This window comes from Coptis chinensis, chromosome 3 (assembly GCF_015680905.1).
Source record: "Coptis chinensis isolate HL-2020 chromosome 3, ASM1568090v1, whole genome shotgun sequence".
Classification (NCBI taxonomy): Eukaryota; Viridiplantae; Streptophyta; class Magnoliopsida; order Ranunculales; family Ranunculaceae; genus Coptis; species Coptis chinensis.
In genome coordinates this window covers 121376405-121402593 of record NC_141458.1, presented here as the reverse complement: position 1 = coordinate 121402593, position 26189 = coordinate 121376405, and the positions used below count along the sequence as shown (strand labels likewise).

Here is a 26189-nt window from a genome sequence, read left to right as displayed (position 1 = left end):
AATTCAATATTCGGTTGAGATATATCGAATATATCCATATCGGTGTACCAAAAAAATGATATATACATGTGATATATATAATATATCGGCGATATTTTGAGCCTTGCTTGGCACATATTATTGAGTTTTTAATCCTATCCATCCCATAATCAGTGCGTATCCTTAACATTCAATTGGACTAGATTTCTATTGGATGAGTAGGTCAGATCACACGAATTATTTATTGTTATCCATTTTTTCACTACTATATATATGTATCACTATATGCACATTATATTGAAGCAAAGGGAGCAAATAAAAATATTTCAAAGAAATTTTGCCAACACAATTTTCTTGTTGGCTCCTTTTTGTCCATTTTCCCCTAACATGGCAGAACAGAATCCATTCATTTCACCTATAAATCCTTATGAAGTACTAGGTATTGTCTACAACCCCGATGACACGCTAACTCGACAAATCCAAATCCCATGCACCAAATCTACAGATGATAATTCCCTTGCCAAAATCACCAAAGACATCCCTCTCAACGTTTGTAACAAAACATGGCTAAGACTGTTTAGGCCAGTTGAACCACCTGTTAATGTAAAACTTCCTATTATACTTTACTTCCACGGTGGTGGTTTCATACTATGTAGTGCTTTCAATACTATTTTTCATAATTTCTGTGCTTCCATGGCCAGTAAATTGCCAGCCTTAATTGTTTCAGTTGGTTACCGCTTAGCGCCTGAAAGTCGACTTCCATCAGCCTATGAAGACGCAATTGAAGCAATCACTTGGGTTAAAAAACAAGCCTTAGATAAGGATGGTGAGCAATGGTTGAAAGACTTGGCTGATTTTTCCAAGTGTTATCTTATGGGATGTAGTTCAGGAGGCAACATTGTGTACCATGCAGGTTTACGCGCAATATCTTTGGATCTTAACCCTTTGTTAATCAAAGGACTTATATTAAATCAACCTTTTTTCGGAGGGTCGAAAAGGACAGAGTCCGAAATGAGGATGGTGAATGACAAAACCTTGCCTTTGGTGGTCTGTGATTTGATGTGGGAATTGGCTTTGCCAGCAGGATCTGATCGTGATCACGAGTATTGTAATCCAAGGTTTGATGGAGGTTTTAAAGAAAATATCAATTTGCTTTCGAGATGTTTTGTGAGTGTGCGCGGTGGCGACCCTTTGATGGACCATCAGAAGGAGTTCGTGAAAATGGTGGAGGGGGAAGGTGTGAAGGTTGTGAACTGGTTTGAGGAAGCAGGGTACCATGGAATGGAACTCTTTGAACCACATAAAGCTGAGGTCATGTTTGTGGCTCTCAAAGATTTTATTTATTTTTATAGTGATATTGAGTAGATGTCTTTGTAGATTATCGAAAAAAGAGAGTAGATGTCGATCTTTGCTGGTGATAGAAGCTGCAACGTAGAATAGTCTTAAGTTATAAAGATCGGAGTTATTTTCTTTAATACGAAAATATTGAATTGTATAGGTAAGTTAAGTAGTGTGTCAAGTGATGAGCACTTGCATATATGGTCAGGATTGTGCCACACATGTAGCATATTCCAAACATTAATGCAAAGAATAGTCTACTTTGAATTTTTGATGATTTGATATGCGATTACAATTTTTATGGTCAGGATTGTGCTACATATGTAGCATATTCCAAACATTAATGCAAAGAATAGTCTATTTTGAATTTTTGATGATTTGATATGTGATTACTATTGTGAAGGCGCCGGCTAACAAAGCCCTAAAACTAGGGCTGTCAACGGGGATTTGAACTGGACTCACTATGTCTAAGTCCCGTCCAAATTATATTTAAATTTAGAAGGTCTAAGTCCCGGTTTAGGTCCGTTGGATATGATCGGATTCGGGCCTAGCCTAGGTCCAATAAAGCTAATAGAAATAGTGTATTTTTTTTTATTATTTCTCTAAAAAAAACTAAAATAGAGTGTCCCGTCCAAATTATATTTAAATTTAGAAGGTCCAATTCCCAGTCTAGGTCCCATTGGACCTGATCGAATTCGGGCTTGGCCTAAGTCTAATCTACATAATAAAGCAGCTTGGTTTTTTATATGTTTATATCAAGTGGTCAAGGAGAAAATAGTTTTGGGAGATCCTACGGCCATGAACCACTTTCTTTTAATCTCCCACTTATTAAAAATTTCCAAAAGAAAAACTGTAAATAAAAAAGAAAAAAATCGCCAAAATGAAAAGTGGAAAACCCTTTCTTTCTTTCACTTTTTCCTCTTCCTCACGAGTTCGCCAACCCTTTCTTCTTCCTAACCAATAAGCTAGCACCTTGGTGGCACACTCTTTCTTCTCGCCCTCTCATGTTCGAGCACAAGGATCTCCAGACGCAATCATTAGTTTAAGATAAAAAAAAATAAAAATACCCTATATTTCCTTTTCTTCACGCCAAAAAAAAAAAAACACTCATAAAAAAACACTCCAAATTCAACTCTTTTAATACTTCTTCAATAACCTTCTTCAAATGGTGGAGATAATGGGTACTCTGTTTGTAGTTCTTTGATCTTCAAATATTTTTTTTCAATTCTCTTTGTTTAATCCTGTGTAATTGAAAGAATTGTAGTTTACTGTTTTGAGAATTGTCTTGGTTGCATACTAGATTCTAACATTATTATTATTATTTAAAAAGCGAGTAAGGATTGAGAGAGGAAAGGAACTCAGCCACACTGAAACTGAGCAGAGCACATAGTTGAATATCAATTTTAGCTAGCTAGAGTGTTGTGACACTATGTTCAATTTTCTAAATTTATTTGTATTAGTGTTCTAGAGTGAATGCATTGAAATTTCTACTACCCATTTTATCATGTAGTTTTATGGCCGGTTTAGTTCCAGTAGAACTCTATGTCTCTATATATTTAATTTTACAAAAGTCGAAAAAACGAATTGGAGGTACAGCTAACATAATTTTATCAGTATTTTACTTTTCTAATGAATCTATTGATTACTGAATTGGTTGGATTAGTTTTCTAGAAGTCCCATATATACTCTATTGAAAAATCAGCTAGGTGAATGTGGCATATTCCTCCATGTAATAGCCTGCCTAACACGAACATTTAACTCAAACACAAACTACAATAACAAAGCTCGGCTTTCAAATTCGGCAAGTACCATGTCATCATGAGTATTACCACTATCTTTTATCTACTTAATATGTATCCTTTCTAGAGAAATGTTTTAGAGAATTATTGTTAGGCACTTATATGTTCTTCTTCCTACTTATTTTGGTATTTCAAGTAAATTTTTCTTCTTCGTTCCTACTGATTTTGGTACTCGCATAAATCGATCTACTCAAATTCAAATTATTGTAGGCAAGTAATATGCACAACTATAAAATTCAGTATGTTCCCTTTTGTTTTGGTAAATCTTTGATGATCTATAATTTTGAACTTCTAATTTTAATGATTTTGACATAAGATATTATTTTAGATTTTTATTACTCATCACTGTCTTTGCTTAAGGACCTTTGAACGTATAGTGTTAGGCATGTTAGTACTTGAAGCTAGCACATGCATATGACTATGTACATTGATATACCATAATGCTTAAGCAATCACTTGATATTTGCTTTCCCAAGAGTCTTGACTTCGACTGTTTGAAATTGTTTGATAATGGTTACAAACTATAATTGCAATTATCTGAGATTTTGTTATTAGTTGCAATGATAGTGTTGTATCATTGATTTCTAATATATAGTTCGTTTTTGTCACAGGCACTTGAGTGATAGTTTTTTATGAAAGAATACCAAATGCACACATCATGCCAATTCTGTCAACGATGACAACCTGATTTTTTTGGTCATATATTGAGGCAATAACTATATTTTGTTATAATAGATATTATGAAACCTAGAAGATGCTCCTGTTGAATGTATTTTTTCTTTTATTTTATTTCTCACATACTTAGTTCTTACATTTTCTAAAAGTGTTGTATGTGTCAGAATATGTGCTCATGTTTTAATCAAAATGTTAACTCTAATTTTTCAAGTTTTTTCTATTGAATTAGGTGGATATGTTTTAGTTATTTATGGGATTTATATCCATAAGACTAATTGTTGCAAGTGAAAATCTACATTATCAATATTAAAATTGAAGGTTTGTACATGCTCTGTCGCCGTTAAACTTTAAAAAATGATTGCATGACCTCAAAGATATAGCTTACTAATTGTTGAGTCATTGGTTTTATTAGAATGATCATGCATCATGTTTATTCTTGGATCGTGTGAGGCATGTTGTTTATTCTTGGGTTGAGGTTTCGCAACTGTGTGAAACACATTAGTCTGTTGCAATAACATGGGATTTGAAGTACTTGTGGGTGCATCACTTATGGGCATATTGCCGTGTGAAATTGAGTATGTATGACGTACAATAGTTCAATTTAATTAAATGTAAAAAAGTAGTAGAAATACTCTTGATTTTTTCCCAATAAAATTGGGATTAAAATAATAAATTGACACGATTTTATTTTGCTAGATTCACCCATAATGACTCGAGTGGCATAGCCATGGGCTAAATTCTAGTAAGGCTATATGGAAATAGTGTTTTTTATTTATTTATTATTATTTCTCTAAAAAAAACTAAAATAGAGTGTAGTAAGACTCAAACCCAAGCCTTATACGTCACACTACAATACTAATCCATCAAGCCTCTTAACATTTTATGCATACTAATAGTTATAAATTTAATAGTACTTATTTGAAAAACTTGAAAAATAACCTTAGTTTTCGGGCCGGGCCGTTATCGGGTCGGACGGGGTATGTCCATAACTGGCCTAATAGTCTTATTGGACAACATTTAAGTTCTAAGTCTCTATCTTATTGGTTCGGATTCAATCGGGTTTTGGACCTGGCCCAGCCCATTGACAGCCCTAGGTAAAACCTTCTTTTTTGGTCTTCTACGGAATACTGATGTTGAGTTGATGTCTTTTTGGTGATGCTATGGTTGCAACTTTCAAAACTTGCAAGTTACAAAGACCCGAGCGATATCTGTTATTTAAAAGATATATTGAGTAGATATTATAGATAGAACCATAGTAGTATGTGAAAGTAGCATCCATAAGTCTTATTTTTTTCTTAGATAAACCACTTTTATATTCATGAACCAATTCAAAAATTACAACAAACCAGAAGAAATTACACAAGGCAAAGCAAAGATGAATAACAATAAACTCATGTAGACAAACCCCATCAGCAAACATAGAGTATTCGATATCTACTATCTATATACTAAAACAGAGACCTTTAAAAGAGGATTTTCTCTCTTCTATGTGGCACTCTAATATGAGAGTTAGCCTTTTCTCTATCCTGTGGTACTCTAATATGAAAGATAGTATTTTCTAATAGCCTACAATCCCACGTACATGGAACCTCTTTGAAGAGTTTGAGTGTATTTATAATTCTTATATTTGGAGAGTTTGAGAGTATTTTCAATTCTTATATATTTGATCAAATAAAAAAAAAATTGCTAAAAAATCAGTGATTCGTAAAAGGTAATTTCCTATTACGAATCAAACACTTTTAGTGTTCCAATTCTTATATATTAGATCAAATAAAAAAAAAAAAAACTTAAAAAATAGGTGATTTGTATAAACTAATTTCCTATTACAAATCATACAATTTTAGTGTCTATGATAAAATAAAATACCGACTTATTTTGAATATATCCTTAAAACGGCCTCAAAATATAGTTAAAAACAATTATACAAAAAATAACATCACAAAATATATAATAGAAAATGAAAAAAAAAAATAACGGTAAAATAATAATGACAAATATTTTAAAATATGTATAATACTGAATGAAACTAACGTCAAAAAACAATTAATGGAAAACCGAAAACTGGATGCAAATGTATCGAATTAACCTCAAATAATATTTAACGGGAAATCGGAAACTGGATGCAAATGCAAGTATTATACTAATCTTAAAAAGTAATTAATAGAAAATCGGAATATGGATACAACTGCATTAAACTAACCTCAAAGAATAATTAACGGGAAATCAAAATGTGGATACAAATACATCAAACTAGCATAAAAAAAATAATTGTCGGAAAATCGGAAACTGGATGCAAATACATTGAGCTAACCCTCAAAGATTAAATTAACGGGAAATCGGAAACTGAATGCAACTGCATTGAACTAACCTCAAAGAAAAATTATTTATAAATTGAAAACATAATGCAAATGCGTGGAACTAATATTAACAAATAATTAACGGAAAATCGGAAACTGGATGCAACTGCACTGAACTAATCTAAAAAAATACACTGGATACAAAACCTCAAGAAATAATTAACAAGAAATCGGAAACAGGTTGCAAATTCATTGAACTAACCTCAAACAATAATTAATGGGAAATCGGAAACTAGATGCAAATGCAACTTTATCAAATAATAAATGAGAAATCTAAAACTGGATGCAAATGCATTAAACTAATCTCACATAATAATTAACGGGAAATCAGAAACAGGATGGAAATGCATTGAACTGACCTCGAAGAACAATTACCAAGAAATTGGAAATTGGATGCAAATGTATTGAACTACCGAAAAGAATAATTAACGAAAATCATAAACCGGATGCAACCGCATTGAACCGATATCAAAAAATAAATAACGGAATTGAAAATTAGATGCAACCGCATTGAACTAACCTCAAAATATAAATAACGGAAAATCTGAAACTGGATGCAAATACATTGAACTAACCTCAAAACATAGTTGGGTTATATGTTGTGGGAATGTCTCGATAAGTATAGTTTTACATTTAAAATGGTGTTTATTTTATCTCTTTTCCGGGAACTCCTTGCTATTCAAAGTAGTTCAATATATATGAACTTCACCTTATTAGACAATATCACAAAATTTCAATCAAACTTCTATTATTAAACAACAAAATGAAGTTGAAGGGTTTTATCAAAAGTGAGTTCATTTTTTTTTAATGGAGAGTGAGATTTTCACGTTATAAGAAATCTGGTTGAGTGATTAATATAATGTTAATATATATAATAGTTCTGCATATTTGCAAATATTTTTCAGAATAATTAATATAACAACATCCGTTTGTAGATAATCTTTGAAGATTCCACATAGTGAGTCATGCATAATTTAAAGAATAATTAGTGGGAAATTGGGAACTAGATAATCTTCGATGATCTCACATAGTAAATTAAGCATAATTTACTTTTTATGTCATGTTTGCAATGACACTACAGATGAATCAGTAGAAGTTGGTATTACACACCATATTGGATAATTATAAGGAAATCAGAAATTGGATTCAAATACATAACTGAGCTCAAAGAGTGATTAACGGGAAATCGAAAACTTTATGCAAATTGCATTAAACTAACGACAGAGAATAATTAACAGGAAATTAGGAATTGGATGCAAATCCTTGAAAAATATTTAACAGATAACCGGAAACGGTATGCAAATATATCAAACAAACCTCAGCTCAAATAATAATTAATGGAAAACTGAAAACTGGATGCAAATGCATTGAACTTTACTCAAAAAATAATTAACATAAAATCAAAAACCGAATGCAACTGCATTGAACTAACCTCATAGAATAATTGGTGGGAAATCGAAAATTAAATGCAAATGCATTGAAAAACCTCAAAGAATAGTTAGCGGGAAATCAGAAACCGGATATAATTGTATCTACTAACCTCGAAGTATAAATAATCAGAAACTAGATGCAGATGTATTGAACTAACTTTAAAGAGTTATTAATGGGAAATCGAAAACTGAATCCAAATGCAATGAACTAATCTCAAAGACTCATTAACGAAACATTGAAAAATGGATGAAATTGCACTGAACTAACCTAAATTAATAATTAACAGGAAAATATAAATTTGATGTAACTGCATTTAACTAACCTAAAAAAATAATTAACGGTAACTTCGAAACTTGATGCAAATGCATTGAACTAACCTCGAGAAATAATTAACATAAAATCGGTTGGATGCAACTGCATTGAACTAACCTCAAAGAATAATTAACGGAAAACCAAAAACTGGATGCAACTGCATTAAACTAAAATCAGAGATTAAGTAGCGGGAAATCAGAAATTGGATGCAAATGCATTGAAATAACCTACATCGCATGTAACTACATCGCATTGACCTCGATCAAAGCATAAATGTCCACTTTTTTAGCCTTCTCACATGAGTAATTACGAATAATTAGGAACCCAAAACGAAAGTGAGTTTATAAAAACATACTCTTACATGTATGCAAACTGTATAGAAGTTGTAAACTATCGAACTAACCAACAATTAACGGGAAATCAGAAACTGGATGCAGATGTATTGAACTAACCTCAAAGAGTAATTAACGGGTGATTGGAATCTGGATGCAAATGCAATAAACTAATCTCAAAGACTAATTAATGAAACATCGAAAACTGGATGCAATTGTACTGAATTAACCTTAATGAATAACTAACGGAAAATTATAAAGTGGATGCAATTGCACTGAACTAACCTCAAATAATAATTAACGGGAAATTAGAAACTTGATGTAACTGCATTGAACTAATCTCAAAGAATAATTAATGAGAAATTGGAAACTAGATGCAACGTACTACATTAAACTAACCTCAAATAATAATTAATGGAAAATCAGAAACTTGATGCAAATGCATTGAACTAATAACCCTAAAACATATTTGTATTATATGTGGGGGGAATAAATGTCTCAACAAATATAGTTTTGCATTTTAAGTAGTGTTTATTATAATTTTTTTATTGTGATTGGGAATGCCTTGCTATTCAAGTAGCTTCAATATTATCTTCGCCACATTAGGTATTCTCACAAAACTTCAATCAAACTTTTATTATTAAACCTAATAATAATAAGAAGTCGATGAGTTTTATCAAGGTTTGGTGCTTCTTTTTTATAGAGAGTAGTGCAAGAAATTTAAATGAGTAATTAATATAATTTTCATATCTCATAGCTATGCATAGTTGCTAATATTTTTTAGAATAATTTAATATAACGGCACCCGCTCTCAGGGACACGCTTCATGTGATAATCTTTTCAAGTAGAAGTAGTGTATTCTTTGAGAATATGGAAACAATCAATCTGTTTCATGATTTGTATACATTAGTAAGTTTAACGGTGATGATTTACCGCTAAATCACCATAAATCTAATAAAACTATTATACGTGCTAGATTGAGTTTAAGATAATTTGAAAATTACGGATTAATATTCTAAACCACAAAAGTGAAGAGGCTATCTCAATTTGATCCCTTTAGTTTCCAAGTACTTATGCACCATAATTGTTGCTCATTAACGATTTCGGTTTATTTTCAATAAAAATATATTCTTATTCAAAAAATTTGCCGCTAAATCACCATAAATCTAAGAAAACTATTATACAAGCTAGATCGAGTTTAAGATAATTCTATTTGAAAATTACGGATTAATATCCTAAACCATAAAGTGAATAGGCTATCTCAATTTGATCTCTTAGTTTCCAAGTACTTATGCACCATAATCACGCTCATTAACATATTTCGGTTTATTTTCAATAAAAATATATTCCGATTCAAAAATTTGTTTGCTAAATCACCATAAATCTAAAAAAACTATTATATAAGCTAGATCGAGTTTAAGATAATTCTATTTGAAAATTACGGATTAATATCCTAAACCACAAAGTGAAGAGGCTATCTCAATTTGATCCCTTAGTTTCCAAGTTCTTATGTACCATAATCATTGGTCATTAACGTATTTCGGTTTATTTTCAATAAAAATATATTCTGATTCGATAATTTGTGCGAGACATTTTATAAAGCTTTTTCAACACACAAAATATTTAATAGATCCCGGGCGTATGCCCGGGTCCAAAATCTAGTACATCTACTAAACTAAAACCCAATCAAAACCTTCCAATTAAGCACCTATCTCTAGCATGCTTCCTCCAAAAGGACCGAAGGTCAGTAAACAAGATCTGAAAGTCTCAATCTTTAGAGTGACGCTTCCAAATAAAAACTCCACACCAAATGCATAACAAAAGTGCAACGGTAATCTGACTGGAATCCATACCAAAGTATCGATACACCAAGGCGAAAAGAAAAGAGAATGAAACTGGAAACATGCGCCGTAAAAGATGAGGGGTGTAATTCAACAAACATAACTGACCACTCACAATGTTTCTGTTGCAGAAACTCAGTACTGTGACAGAGAGAAATTAATTAGTTATGGTGGAGAGTTGTTCTATAGTAGTATAGTCTGCTCATACAACATATTATTTCACATTTAATAGTATGGTCGAGGGTTGTTCTATAGTAGTATAGTCTGCCATATAACATATTATTTCACATTTAATATTACATCGGTATTTGATGATTTGATTTGTGATTACGATTTTGCCTTCACAATATCAACTTCTAATTCGAACGATTAAATTGCGAGCTGAGCTTGCACTTTTGCACAATTGATTGCCACAATTGATTACACAATTGATCATAAAAACGAAAACGTACACAGTAAGAAAAGTGAAAACATGCATCACTAGCCTCTGTAAAACCAGACTGCATGTCGCAGCAAGCTGGTTTCCAACAAAAAGTTTGCTTACAGCTTAGAGCTACAAATGCTATCGATAGCTAACAGCCCAACAGGCAACAGAGATGATGCTAAAATTACTCAAGGCCAGGAAAAATGGAATTGGATTTCAGTTACTTTCCAAGCATACATAATCTTGTCTCTTGATCAACGATTATCCCCATCTTCGCAGCATGCCGGGTCTCTTTCTGGCATCGTCCAGCAAGGAAAATTGAACAAATGATAGAACAAGATTATGGGACACTAATAAATGCTTTGAAGCACAATGCCCATTAACACCGCGGCTCTCAACCTCACTATATCATGGTCCTAGTAATAGTTCAGCACGCATGACAACTATTACAATATGGTGTTCAAGAAGAGTTTACACGGGACACACATGATAACTATTACCTGCAATATGATGTTCAAGAAGAGTTTACACACGGGATTGACACTACTGGATCACAAATGAATTTACTCCAATGATTTATGCAGTGGCCTAGCGCCCTAGTCCCAAATTAAATTTATTTGCACCACTAGCATTTTCTAAAACCAGATAACCTGTCGTGAGGAGTGGATTACGATACTCTGCTTCTGCGGAAGACATTGCAACTGTTTTCTGTTTCTTGGTTTTCCAAGAGATTGGACTAGAATAAAAAAAAGTGCAATTACCAGTAGTAGAACTATGGGTTGTGGGACAACCTGCGCAATCAAAATCACAAAATTAAATCCTCGTAAGTGGAGAGCACTACTGGAGGAAGCAGAATGATGCATTTACCGGGAGATCCTTCGAGATATTGAAAAACTCGATGTGCAACATCCATATGAGTAGTACGAGGAACTTGCATGAATTGGCTCAGGATATGAACAACATAAACAATGTCTAGACATGTGACGGTAAGATATTAGACGGTCAATGAGATGTTTATAAGATGAAGGATCGGACAAAGGATCACCATCAGTAGGTGATAATTGAAGATTCTGCTCCATGGGAAAGTCGGTTACACGTCCACCTAGTAGATCAGCATCTTGAAGAATGTCCAAAGTATATTTTCGTTGATTAAAAAACATCCATTTGTTCGATCGTGCCACTTCAATGCCAAAAAAAAAATTTAAATGGCCCAAGTCTTTAATATGAAACTGTTGAGATAAGAAACCATAGAGATGATTTATGACATGAAGGTCAGTTCCAGTAACAATAATATCATCAACATATAGCAAGACATAAATAGAAGATGTATGAGAAACTTTAAAAAAAAAGGTAAATAATCTGCCTTAGACTGTATGAAACTGGAAAATTTCAAAATGCTAGAAAACTTGGAAAACCATTGTCTGGACGCCTGTTTGAGGCCATATAATGATTTGTGAAGTTTGCATACCTTGTTCTCCCCCTTTCGAGCAAAGCCAGGTGGAAGAGATACGTAGACTTCTTCGTGTAAATCACCATGTAAAAAAGCATTGTTGACATTAAGTTGGTGGACATGCCAACCTTTAACCACTGCAATGGATAAAAGCGCTCGAACAGTGACAAACTTGGCTACAGGAGAAAAAGTCTCATGATAATCGAACCCCTCAACTTGAATAAATCCTTTAGCCACCAATCGTGCTTTGAATCTTTCAATAGAACCACCAAAATTGTATTTGATCTTGAAAATCTGATAAGAGAATAAAAGTAGATGTGAAAACAGGTTGTTTAACATACTAAAATCATTCTAATCAATCAATAATAATACTATCTAAAACAGTTGTTATATAGGAGTAGTCGTGTTCGAACCACTCTTGCTTGCATGTACTTCTAACGAATTTAGACTAATCAAACTATTAACTAATGAGAGAGCAATAATGATATGAAAACAGTAAATATTTATGCTAAAATAGTAGATGAGAGAAGAGATATAAAGAGGAGTTATCCACCACGCAATTCAATTGGCTATTAGTTAGTCATCGAATCGCTTGTTTGATCCCTAATGAGGAATAGATTGCTTAGTAGAATTATTTAATTATATATGTATTTCAATGAGTTTAGTTTATTGTATGCCTTTCAAAATAAGCATATAGTAAATTAAACTATGGATTATTATAATTAAGTCGAGAGACTTGGTTGTAATAATCCTACATGTTAGTAATAACGGCTATAGATATGTAGGTTGTTGCTAGGAATGATAAAGTTTGAGGCTTTAGGTTGGATTATTGTGTGAAAATCTAAAGATGATCTCTTTTCAATAAATAATTTTATTCTTGTTTGAAACTAATAATTAGGTGGATTGAATACTCTTCTCTATAACTTTCTCTTCCATCAAAACCTTATTTCTATTAGTTTAGTTAATTTAGATTTATTTGAATCCGTAGTATAATCGTAGAATAGAAATCTCTCAACATAATATTGCTCTCACTATTGTTTCCTTGTGTTTGATTAGTTGAATTTGTTTAAGTCTAGAAAGTTAAGAGTGGAACGATTCCGTACTCTATATATTGCATAAATATATATGTGAGAGTAGGAAATAAAATAATTGATAACGCAAGAATAAAGTTAGAGAAATCTAGTAGAGTTTTTATGGGTTATCAATGTTCATTTAAGTTAAAAGGTGTTTTCCAACGCGGCACTGTCGATAATTGGAAAATAGAAATTAGAAATTGTATTCACAACCATGTATTGGTGAAGACCCTTGAAGGACATGCATTTGCTACTCGTCTAACCTTTCCAGAGTTCGAGTACTTGTCAAAGATGAGTAAGTGTGGAATAAAGCCTAAACAAATTTTGGATTCCATCAAGAATAGGTATCATGAAAACATATCTAGTATATACCAAGTCTATACTGCAAGGTAGAAGGTAAGGAGATTGGATATGAACGGTTTCACGCAATTACAGAGATTGCATGAGTTGTTAGCAAAAGAACATTATTTTGAGAAGTTGAGAGAGGATGAGAATACCGAGGAGATAACGGGGTTGTTATGGGCCCATCCATAAGGTATTAAGTTGGCTCGGACTTTTCCAACAGTTTTCATATTAGACGTTACCTACAAAACTAACAAGTATCGGTGGCCTTTCGTACAATTTGTTAGAGTGAGTTCAATGTGGAAGTCTTTCACCGTGTATTAGGTGCTGCCTAAGTCTGAAACAACAGTCGACTATGAGTGGGCCCTGCGTCAGTTTAGTGGCTTGCTTAGTGACAAAAGCCCATCTATGAATAATGGGAAGTACTCATAGATCCACGCCTAGATATATACACACATAGTTAACATACTAATAGAATAATATAATTAACATTAAAAAGAATCCGCAAAATATTTAAGTTTTACCTATAGAAGAGTCAGAAAGCCTGAAACACCTTTCACCTTCGCACACATGGAAGTCCCAAGTCCTCTCTACAAAAAGGCCAAAATTGTTGCACCCCACGCATACTCGCCGACCTCACTGAATTTCAGCAACAACCTCAAATAATAAACCGACACTCCAGTCCCAGACTTGTTGGTAAAGATGGTACATCCAAAGAAAAACATTAGATAATCCCTTACAGCCCATTGTACCTCCACCAAAGTCGACACCTTCCCCTTTATCTTCCCATCTTTATCCTTATTGCGGACCTTTCCAGCAAACTGGCTCCGCAAGAATTCTAGCCTTACCTTTGAAATGAACCGGCTCGTGTCCATCTCCACATTAATCACAGGCAGCGAGATACCTATAGCATGGTGTATGAGACTCTCTGATTGTTCACGGGTCAACTCTGTGTTTCCTCGCACTGCTCTGCCTCTAATCGCAACACTTAGGATTTGGGAGACATCATCCAAAGTCAAAATCATCTCCCAAAATGGCATATGGAAGATGTTAGTCTCTGGATGCCACCTCTCCACAAACGCAAAGACCAACGACGGATCGTGATGTTTGTAATACCCAAATACGAGATCATAAAACCTAGTCCTCTTAAGCTCAATTTCAAATTTGGGAGATCTTTTGAACTCAGTCTTCACATCCCATTGGCTTAACTTGGATAGATGCGAAACACACTTCAACACTCCGCGCTCTAGCTGAAACAACAAAGACTCAATGAGGAGAAGCAAAAGGTTTTGTAAAAATAAAAGAAAATCAAGATACTAAGTCTATGATAATGCCTTCTTTTCCCAAACATCATGAACCACATGCACCGGATAGTCATATAGAAGCTCTGACTCAGGAGGGCCACCACCATATACACGTCGTGTGTACTCCAAATCATCCTTGGATTTTCTCACATAGTCTCCCATTGAGGTGCTTCGACTTCGACTTCCACCGGTGCTTCAACTTTCATCAATTCTTCCAAATCATCATCCTCTTTATCACCCTCCTCATCACCAGACTCTTCCCCATCATTTCCATCCTCACCATCATCATCTATCCTCATCACTTTCAACTACATTCTTCCCACGATCTATTGCCACATTTACATTTACATCTACATCTAAATCTTAATATATATTATCTAAATCTTTATCTACATCTAAATCTTCTACATTAATATCACCCTCATTCTCAGTATCTATATTACTCGGAACAACTACTTTGTGGTCCCCTCTACGTACTGAGGCCGAGGTGCCCACTCCCTTTTTTCTCTTCTTCTCTCCTTCTACATCGCCTACATTAGTAGGATCAACATCATCCGCTTTTCTATCGCTTTTACAGATTGAAGCCGATGTTTTCGACCCCCTAGCTCTATTCTTCTTAGGATCAAGTGCATCACCACGACCTAAAGAGAAACCGCTACCACCAAACAACTTATGTACACCCTTGAATATAGATTTAGCTACATTATTTGATCGAGGGCCCATTGTTACAAAGAAAATAAAATAAGTATTAGTAACTATAATAAGTTTAATCAAATCTAAATCATATTCTGATTTTTAACACTACTATTACAATTCAAAAACCTCCAACTTCCAAAACTTCTAAAAATTCCAACAATAATTACTTTGCAACGAAACAAATGCCATAATTGGTATACCACTAAGATTATTAAAACAAAAATTAAACATCACTAAATTCAAACAATTTCCAATAGATAATGGAATCAAACCAGATAAATTGCTATGTTTAATACAAATGAACCTAGTCTTAAAACAATGCACCATGTATACTTCCATAAAACTCATTTATCGACAAATCAAATAACCAAATATTCTAAAACTAACCAACAAAATTACTATATTCTTGAATAACACAAACACTCAAACCCTACAATCACTACAAACACTCAACGTCTCAACTCTATGTCATTATTCTAAATGAGAAACTTGAACACTGATCAACTCCTTACAAACACATTCAAACGACCTTCATTGGATCGTTTGGGCCATATACAAAACAACCTCACTGGGTCGTTTGGGGTTTTTTCAAACAAAAACAATAATTCGGTTTGGTACTTCCAAACAACCTTGCACTCACCAAAACAACAACAAAACATTATGGGTAATCAAAATAATAATAACAACCATACTCATTATTCAACAATACACACAAAAAATTGAGAAACTAGAGTTGAATAAAAAAGAAAATAAATTAAATTGTGCACTCACCAAAATTGTTATTCGAAACTGGATAAATGATTGTTTGCACCAACTAAACTATTCTTGTTTACAATGCACAACGACACTCCTTCAATAAGCTCAAAATCTCTCGAGTGTTCAACCAAACTCCAAACTCTCAATCTCCACAATGCGCCCAAACACAATGTTCACAATGAGTGTTAACAACAATGTCCACAATCAATTCAAACTCAAACTAAAATTTTGTTTTGGGTTTTGTTTTGGGTGTTTTTTGGTGAGAAATCACGAAAGAGATGACCGGTTAGAGCAGTTTGTAGCCGGTATGCGTTGAGGGGGGGGAGGGTATTGGGCTTTTGATGTTGGGCTTCGTTGTTGGGCTTGGGCTGGAGGCTGCCCGATCAAATTCCAGTGGTGCCCAATACAGGACTCTTATTTAATCAAGCCGGTGGTCATCAACTCCATGATTTTGCAAAATTAGGCTGGTTTAATTTGAGGAGAAATCCGTATTTAACAGGAAACTTGGATAACAATCCAACCCGAAGCCTTAAACAAACGAGAAGAAAAGTTGACACAATATCCAGTGGTGACGAGACCTATCTATATAGTTAAGATCACATCTCTCACAAAGCCTTTGTTCTCGACTTCTACACTGCCCTTTTTGCCATCAGAATTCAATGGAAACTCTGAGATAACGAGCTGTTGGGCTCATGTAGTCATACTACAATTCTTCTGAGACCAGAAAGATACCATCTTAGATTCCGCCTTTAGTCCGATTGTTTCATTGTACTTTGGCAAATCATTTTGGCACTGGGGAAAAATGGGATGGGAACCAGCTAGTTGTGCAATTAAAATTTAAACCTGTAATCCACGTGGAACAATGATATCTAGGATAGATCGACATCTTGTACTTTTGATTGTAAAGTTAAACGAACTTTTGTATAAGATGATGACCGATTTAAGCACCCAAGTAGTAGTAGTTCTCTAATACATGGCAGATCAAACATCCATTGATCCCTACAAAGAGCTCAATATCGCCTACAATTCAGATGATGACACTCTCACTCGACTCCCAATTCCCCTCCTTTCTACCTATCAAAGTTCACTATTAAACCAACCAATCTTCACCAAAGACTTCCCTCTCAATACCACTCACAAAACCTGGGTTAGACTCTACAAACCCATAAATCCAATCCCCAACACCAAACTCCCCCTTATACTATACTTCCATGGCGGTGGCTTCATTCTGTGTAGTGCTTATGATACCTTGTTCCATGACTTTTGTACTTATATGGCCATCGAACTACCTGCTGTTGTTCTCTCTGTCGGGTACCGTCTTGCCCCAGAAAACAGACTCCCTGCCGCTTATGAAGACGGAGTGGAAGCCATAACTTGGGTTAGGAACCAGGCTTTGGATGTAAATGGTGAAAACTTGTTGAAGGACTTGATTGACTTCTCAAAATGCTATCTTATGGGAGCTAGTGCCGGAGGTAACCTTGCTTACCATGCAGGTTTGCGCACGTTATCTCTAGATCTTCAACCTATGATAATAAAAGGTGTTATAATGAACCAGCCTTTTTTTGGTGGATTGCCAAGGACTGCTTCAGAATTGAGATTGATGAACTGTAAGTTGTTTCCATTGGCTAGCAGTGATCTTATGTGGGAGTTGGCTTTGCCCAAAGGGTCAGATCGCGACCATGAGTATTGCAACCCAATGGTTGAAGGGAGTTATAAAGAAACTATTGAGTTGCTTGGAATTGAAAGTGTTTTGTAAATGTGCGTGGAGGGGACATTTTGATGGATCGTCAGATGGAGTTTGTGAAGATGTTAGAAGGGAAAGGTGTGAGTGTTGTGACTTGGTTCGAGGAAGAAGGGTACCATGGAATGGACCTGTTTGTGCCCCACAAAACGAGGGATTTGCTTGCACTGCTCAAAGAATATGTTTTTTCTTCTGGAGTTGGTGAGTAGTGTGTTTGTGTAAGTGATGCTACAAAATGGAATGTTATGTAATATTTTACTGTCAGCTGATTTTAAAAATGCTTTATGGGAAACAAACAGACAAATTTATGGATCTTTCGTAAGATATAGCTAAAGTGCATTCATAAGGTAAAAATGCGACCAAATGGGGAGAAACGAATGTGAAAGAGCTCTGGCCTGATAACCACCGCATCTGCCTTCAGGCAGAGTAAGTTGGGAAAAGATGTGAAAGAGCTCCCAACCTGACGCCCCTTTACAGGATTCTCCCAACTGGCAACACTCCTAGCTTGTAACATCTTCGGTATTGACCATATCCCCTGCTGAAGTGAGTGTAAGCAAAACAGCTCTTTGTTCTACTTGTAATGCCTTTGCTGTTGGAAGACGTATCAGGAGCAGTTCTTTTTCAAACTAGAAGATGCCGGCAACAGAAATCCATTCTCAAGAACACGGGCCTAAGAGTTGGAACACGTACTGCACCTCACTGTACGAATAACAGATCTAGATCTCAATCTTAACAATCCATATTAACCATGTTATACCAATCAGTAAAAAAAAACACAACGAAAAAAAAAGTAAAATCCGACCAACATTCTCAATCATATAACGTCATGTTTACCCTACTGGTTCAAATATTGGCTTGAGTTACTCAACCATTCTACTTCATGTGTTTCCGATGAACATCCTTAATAAGTCTTCTCATACTGGAGTCATTATATACACAACCTAAGCACTGATAAGAACAAGGTGAGGAAAAGCCGCAAATGATATCATACTAACAATAAATTAAGTACGAATGATATTTGAGATTTTGAGATAACTAACATTCTTTTAAATATGATCTACCTTTCGTGCATTTTGCTGCAAATTGAACATCCATACAATGAAGAAGTACATACGACGAAAGTCCACACCACAATTCATAGGTGGGGGATAGTAAAATAAAAAAGCAGTGACGCTCTTGTTGGCCTTGACTATTTCTCCTCTACTTAGAGCTTTTGTAATGGACAAAGAAGTTGCATCTCCATAAGTAGTCCTAGAATTGAAGTTTTTGCATTCCTCAATCATAAAACCATTTCTGTCTCAACCTTGCAGGTCAACCATCCATTGATCCATTCAAAGAACTCAAAATCATCTACAATTCAGATGACACTCTCACTAGACTCAACCCCCATCCATGTACTACTCTAAGTGAGCATAATTTCCTTTCAAACCAACTCATCTTCATTCAAGACATCCCTCTCAGCCCTACTCACAAAACCTGGTTAAGGCTCTTCAAACCCTTAAACACTCCTCCTAATACAAAAAACCCTCTTATAATTCATTTCCATGGTGGTGGTTTCATCAATTCATCATATGTAGTGCTTCCACAACTTTGTCCCATGACTTTTGTTCTTCTATGGCCATTGAATTACCTGTTGTGATCCTCTCGGTGGATTACCGTCTAGCCCCTGAATGCCAGCTTCCTACAGCTAATTATGAAGACACAGTGGATGCCTTGAAGTGGGTTCGAAACCAGGCACTGAATTTGGATGGTGAGAACTTGTTGAAGGACATGATTAATTTTTCAAATTGTTACCTCATGGGAAGTAGTGCTTGTGGTAACATTGCGTACCATGCAAATTTGCAAGCATTATCTGTTGATCTCGAGCCATTGAAAATAAGAGGATGTATATTAAACCAACCTTACTTTAGTGGAATGCAAACGACTAAGTTCGAAATGAGATTGATCAATGATGAGTACTTTCCCTTAGCTGTTAGTGATCTTATTTGGGAATTGTCGAAAGAGTATCCCGATCCTGAGTATTGCAATCCAATGGTTGAAGGGAGTTATAAAGAAAAAAATTAGGTTGCTTGGAAAGTGTTTTGTCAATGTGCGTAGTGGGGATATTTTAAAGGACAAGCAAATGGAGTTTGTGGAGATGTTGGAAGGGAATGGTGTTAGTGTTGTTACCTGGTTTGAGGAAGAAGGGTACCATGGAATGGATGTGTATGATCCCCAGAAAACTTAGGCGTTGTTTGTCCAAAACTTGGGTTAGGAACCAGACTTCGGACTTAAATGGTGAAAATTGGTTGAAGGACATGGTTGATTTCTCAAAATATGATGTTATGGGAAACAGTGCAGGATGTAACCTTGCATACCATGCAGGTTTACGCGTGTTATCTTAAGACGTTCAACCTCTGATAATAAGAGGTCTTATACTGAACCAGCCTTTTTTTGGTGGATTGCAAAGGACTAGTTCAGAATATAATTGAGAGTGATGAATTGTAAGTTTTTTCCATTGGAACAGAGTGATATGATGTGGGAGTTGTCTTTGCCAAAAGGGTCAGACTGGGATCATGAGTACTGCAATCCAATGATTGAAGGCAGGTATAACAAAAAAATTGGGTTGCTTGGAAGGTGTTTTGTGAATGTGAAGACATTTTAATGAACCGTCAGATGGAGTTTGTGAAGATTAACAAAAGAAAGGTGTTACTGTTGTGACCTGGTTTGAGGAAGAAGGGTTCCATGGAATGGACCTTATTGTTCCCCAAAAAACCAAGAATTTGTTTGAACTGCTAAAGGAATTTGTTTTATCTTCTGGAGTTGGTGAGTAGTGTGTGTCTAGTTGTTGCTACAAAATATAATATAGTTCAATATCCTATTGTTGGTTTATTTACTTTAACAATGCTTCATAGGAAAGTACAATGAAAGCTAAGTGCATGCTGAAGATAACAAGGATGTCCAAACAGTGAGTGAATGCAACTAACCTGCATGAGGAAGAGCTCTGGACTGATGCCCCTCTACAGGATTCTCCCTACTCATAACCCTCCTAGCTTATATCTCCATATTTGGAATCGACCGTATCCCCTCCTGCATGGCCTCACTGTTGGAACACACATCCGATGCATCTCATCTTTGGACCAGAAGATACTTCCAATTCAATGCTAAGCAACGCGGCCACAGAGTTGGCACAATGGCACCCAATAACAAACCTCGGTATTTATGATCCATATTAACAAATCTATCTCAACTAGTAAGAATAACTATAATCCAACCTAAACTCTCAATGAATGACATCGTCTTTACTAAGTCACATATTGACTCAAAATACTGAATAATGCATTCAAACTTCATGTGTTTCCCATGACCATTACCTTTCATTAATAAACTTTCTCAAACTTAATAATATTGTCATGTTTCCATACATACTTTAACCAAAAATAATAATCAAACACACACAAAATAATAATGATTTTTTAAACATGATGTACCTTAGTGCATTTCGCTGGTAATTGAGCATGCAATGGGCGTCCGGCGTCCCCATGTTTGGTTTTAGGTTTTCCAAAAAGCTGGGAAACACGTGTACTCTAATTCATCTTTTAGGCTGAGTCCAATGGCTCCCTATCTCCTTAAAAATAGAGCTAAAATCAACAGATTCTATTCTTTATCATTAATTTTCTCTATATATACAAAAGATTATACTTTCTATCTTTATTTTACTCTGTTGACTTTGTAAAATAAAGTAAAATCCTTTATAAAATACAGAGAGTAAAATAAAGATAGAGAGTAAAATCTTTTGTATATATACAGAGAAAATTAATGATAAAGAATAAAATTTGTTGACTGGGGGAATAGAGAGTTATTGGACTCGGCTTTAAATATAAGGACCGAACATTAACCAAACTCATTCTAAAGGGATGTGAGTCAACTCAATTAGGAAAGAGTTTGCATCTGAGAGTGGGGGATTAAAGGCAGTTCTTGGTTCGGGACGGTTCCGCGTGAGACCATGAACCGACCCGATAGGTTGGTTCATTTCACGGTTCTTCCGGTTTCAAAGTCACATATTCAACTTGCATACGTGGATGATGCTGAATCCTGCTGACTTTGCTTATGTAAGGCGAAGAGAGTTACATTGTCTTATCTGAGAAGTGAATAATAAAATGGTTGAGAAAGTAAGAGTATGTGTGACTGGAGGTGGAGGGTATCAGGCATCATGGCTGGTCAAGTTGCTCTTGTCTAAAGGTTACATTGTCCATGCAACCTGCAGAGACCCAGGTCTGTACTCTTCTTACTTCAATTTCCTGCTACCTCTACACTGTCTCAAAATTTGTCATACCAAATTAATATGTACTTCTAAATTAACAATTAATCTAGGTTCAAATCTCGTGCTACAAAATTATACTTTAATGCAGAATAAAAAGGAAATTATGTATTACTTTGGTATTGATTTCAAACTTTTCTTCTATTTTGTTTGTGAGTTTCATTTGAGACTATGCAACACACATGCAGATCATGAAAACAATGCTCATTTGAAAACGTTGGAAAAAGCCTCCGAAAACTTACTACTATTCAAGGCCGATTTATTAGATTACGATGGTCTCTCTGCTGCCATTAAAGGATGCAGTGGAGTCTTCCATATTGCAAGTCCAACGCCATTGCAAATAGATCAAATACCCAACCCTGAGGCAAGATAATTGTGTGTGATTATTATACATACATTCAGTTTTATGCAGAAAAAGTGTTAATTATGCTTATATAATCGTCGTATCACTTCATATTCTAAGCGTCTCACGTGGCATTTTACAGAAAGAAATCCTTGAACCTGCTTTAACCGGTACAGATAATGTACTCAAGGCATCTTCAACAGCAAAAATAAAAAGAGTTGTGGTATTGTCCTCCATTACTGCCGTTATACTCAATTCAAACTGGCCTAAGAATCAGATCGTGGATGAATCTTGCTGGTCAGATAAGGAACTTCGTGAGGATACTAATCAGGTAACAAATTAGACTGGCTGTGTTTATTGGTAGATTAACACTTAAAGTCAGCACAAATTATTTGTTGAATGTACGTGCTTTCGAAACTCTGTTTTGAAATATACACCAGTGAAGATAATATTCCAATCTATACATAGACGTTGCAACCATAACACCCTCGCATAAACATAAAGGTATATAGAAATTAAAGATAACAGCCTTTAATATTTATATAACCCTAGTGAGATAATTTTGATAGAGATGCAGGAAATTCATCAGGTAGTTTACAGTATGGCTACTTTTTTTTCGCTAAAGGGTAATTGTATTATAAACAAATAAAGGTATCAGTTACATCAAAGTTGTGGCTAAATAAGATGGAATAAGGCATCATAATTGCCCTATTCTTTTACATGACCCAACTTTCAACAGAGACTCAGTTCACAAATCTGAAATAAGTGCTTTGTTGGTTCTCTAGCCTATTCATGAATGTTGGTCTTTGATCCCACCATTGTTTGACACCTTTAGGTAATCTAGCTCCAAATCTAGCGCATGTGTTTGCACCTAGATTTGTTTCTCTCCAAGCACTTGATAGATTGATCCATTCTGCTCTTTGTCTAACATTTTCCCATCTCCCTTTCACACTCCAATGAACTTGGTTGTTTTGGAAGGCTTTGATAGCTGCTTCAGAGTCAGACCCTACCCAGATGTGTGTCCATCCCATGTCTAATGCTCTACTGATCCCTTCCACAATTGCATGACTTTCTGCTATGTAGCAAGTAGTCACCCCAATTCCGCCAACATAATCCCCAAGGAAGGTGCCGTTATTGCCTCTAAAGGAAGCCCCCCATCCTCCCATTCCTGGATTGTCTCTACAAGATCCATCTGTGTTTACTTTGACCACACCATTAGGTGGTGCTGCCCAGTAACACTCAAGTACTTGTGGTGCTCTTCTTGTTTTGGTGTTTAGTCTTAGTCCATGCAACACTTCCAAGTCTAGTACAGTGTTAGCCATGCAACCCCTCGATAGGTGATAGGCTCTTATCACTGCCCTCCTGATAAAAAAACAAATTTGCTTGATGTCTGACTTCGTGCCATTGTAAATGACCCCATTCCTGTTCTTCCAGATACTCACAAGGCATGTAATCGCCCCTGCCCTCCACATACTTTGAATGAGTGTACTTCTAGCCTTGAAAAGAGTGAGCATGTGTGTAATTGAGTGTACCTGAAGTTGCTGCTTGAGAAGACCAGTTAAGTATTCCCAGTATCTCTGTGCCAATGTGCATTCAAATAAGACATGCTCCTGCGTTTCCACTTCATTTTCACATATACTGCACCTTGAGGCGATGTGGAAGTTTTTCCTCATCATTTTATCATCTATTGCCATAGCTCCATACAATATCTTCTAGCCAATACCTATAGTTTTAGATTCTGTAAGTGCAGATCGTAAGAAGTCATTCCATGGTGGTTTCACTCCCTTTGTACTGATTGCTTGATAGGCCAAGGCCACCATAAATTTTTTGTTAGCTGTATGTAGCCAAACTCTAGAATCGGCTTGATTCTGGTCAGGTTGCTACAACAAACTAGTGTCGATCCCCAGTCCAATGAAAATGCTTGAGACTTCAGCTAGAAAGTTCAATTGGTTGCCTTGCATGCATGTGCTGAGTTTCGTTGTAAATCTGTTGACTCGGTGCATGTCTTCCTGGAAGTAATCTATAATAGCTTTGTCTTGCAACCAGTTGTCCTTCTACAGATTAATGGTTTTTCCATTCCCAACTACCCAGCCCTGCATAGAATACATCTCTTGGAGTGCCCACTTTATGCCTAACCAAACCGTTGAGCTCTTGTAGGTGGACCATCCTCCAGTTCTATTTGTGTACTTACCCATCATATATCTAGCCCAATTAGAGTCATCATTGATATTCCATGCCATCTTCATGAGCATTGAGAGGTTCACATCTCTCAATCTTCTCAGACCAAGCCCTCCCTCCTTAGTTGATTGGCAAGCTTTGACCCAAGAGACAGTGACTAGCTTCTTTTTCGTTGGTTCCCCACTCCAAACGAAGTTTCTTATGATACTCTCACACTCCTTGATCACAGACATAGGCCACTTGTAAACCACCATATTATAAATAGGAATGCTATTTAGTACAGTATGGCTACGAGCCTATGATTTACACCTAAAAATGAACTGAAATTTTCACTTGCAGTGGGGCCACAACTGGTATTGCCTTTCCAAAAGATTAGCTGAAAGTCATACCTTGGAGTATGGAAAGAAAACGGGCCTTGATGTTGTAACTGCTTGTCCATCCATTATCATAGGACCAATGTTGCAATCCAAACCGAATGCTACTGGTTTGTTTATTCACATGATGATGAAAGGTACATGTTAATCCATCGTAAATTTATAGAGAAGTTTCTAGTCAGAACATGCTCACATCACATTGTTGACATATATATCCATAATAATCAGGTGGGATAGAGAATGGAAAATAGAATCAGATTGTTTGTTGATGTGCGTGATGTGGCTGAATCACTTTTGCTACTTTACGAAAAGCCTGAAGCACACGGGAGGTACATATGTTCGTCCTACACAATCAGGATGCGAGACTTCATTGACAAGTTGAAGAGCATGTATCCTAACTACAATTACCCAAAGCAGTATGTTCATTGTTTCCTGAAGTCCATAACTAGAAAGTAGAAATGGCACAAGATCAGTTTTATATTTTATGCGTGGCTCTAAGCTTATTCCACAATGAGCGTTAAGTTTAACTCATATGTACTTGTGTCATTGTGTGTGCCTCTTCACAGGATAACCGAGTTTGATGAAAATTTGGACCTGACTACAGAAAAACTACAGAAGCTGGGATGGAGGTACAGAGCATTGGAAGAAACGCTTGAAGACTCTGTTAAGAGTTATCAAGAAAAAGGGATCTTGGACTAAGGGTCTAAGGGTGTGTTTGAACTTTGAAGGAGTGCAGTACGGGTCATTCTGTAGACAACCTGTTTCCTTTGATGGAGTTGGGCTTAACAGCCGTTGCGCGCTAGCGTTTTTCCGCAGGCTGCTAGTTGTAGCGCGCAGTGTACTAGTGAATAGGAAAAGCGGATTTAAATTACTAATCACAACTTCTTCTGCTTTATGTTTTTTTTGGGTCTTCGAGAACTATTCCATTTTCGTTGTGCTATGTAACATGCTATAATAAATAGATTACATTACTACATCAGTTCATATGGATAAAGGGTTCTTAATATATTCTCATAACAATAGGAACAAAATGATACAATTCATAAAAACTAACATGGCGCAAAATAGGTGAAATAACCAAGACGCTCTTAGATGCGAATCTACCTTAAAGCATTTTGCGCGCTGCAAATTAAACATACGAGTA

At 35.6% G+C, this 26189-nt stretch overlaps 2 protein-coding genes, 1 long non-coding RNA gene and 1 pseudogene across 4 annotated transcripts; 3 read left to right on the top strand and 1 right to left on the bottom strand.

Annotated features, from left to right (window-relative positions):
• Window positions 1-257: 257 nt before the first annotated feature.
• LOC147513850 (3-O-acetylpapaveroxine carboxylesterase CXE2-like) lies at window positions 258-1594 on the top strand. The gene has a single exon (XM_086597163.1). It carries the CDS (start codon window positions 265-267, stop codon window positions 1342-1344), a length of 1080 nt encoding a protein of 359 aa, XP_086453289.1. The 5' UTR covers window positions 258-264; the 3' UTR covers window positions 1345-1594.
• Window positions 1595-15951: 14357 nt separating this feature from the next.
• On the top strand, window positions 15952-20745 carry LOC147513848 (3-O-acetylpapaveroxine carboxylesterase CXE2-like). Its single transcript, XM_086597161.1, has 2 exons — window positions 15952-17837; window positions 19915-20745. Exons 1-2 carry the CDS (start codon window positions 17083-17085, stop codon window positions 20075-20077), a joined length of 918 nt encoding a protein of 305 aa, XP_086453287.1. The 5' UTR covers window positions 15952-17082; the 3' UTR covers window positions 20078-20745.
• Window positions 18155-19921, bottom strand: LOC147513849 (uncharacterized). Its single transcript, XR_015215688.1, has 2 exons — window positions 18912-19921; window positions 18155-18549 (listed from the first exon to the last, which is right to left on the bottom strand). It is a non-coding gene; the product is annotated as an uncharacterized LOC147513849 (long non-coding RNA).
• A 1138-nt stretch (window positions 20746-21883) lies between the features above and the next one.
• Window positions 21884-26059, top strand: LOC147513847 (cinnamoyl-CoA reductase 1-like; annotated as a pseudogene). The gene is made up of 6 exons (XR_015215687.1): window positions 21884-22104; window positions 22339-22514; window positions 22636-22824; window positions 25011-25182; window positions 25274-25461; window positions 25612-26059. The product of XR_015215687.1 is annotated as a cinnamoyl-CoA reductase 1-like (transcript).
• The last annotated feature ends 130 nt before the right edge of the window (window positions 26060-26189 follow it).

Coding starts and splice junctions, on each gene's coding strand:
- LOC147513850 (XM_086597163.1), top strand. CDS start 265: ATGCACATTATATTGAAGCAAAGGGAGCAAATAAAAATATTTCAAAGA.
- LOC147513848 (XM_086597161.1), top strand. CDS start 17,083: ATGGCAGATCAAACATCCATTGATCCCTACAAAGAGCTCAATATCGCC. Junction 17,838..19,914: donor AGTTATAAAGAAACTATTGA/GTTGCTTGGAAT, acceptor GAAAAAAATTAG/GTTGCTTGGAAAGTGTTTTG.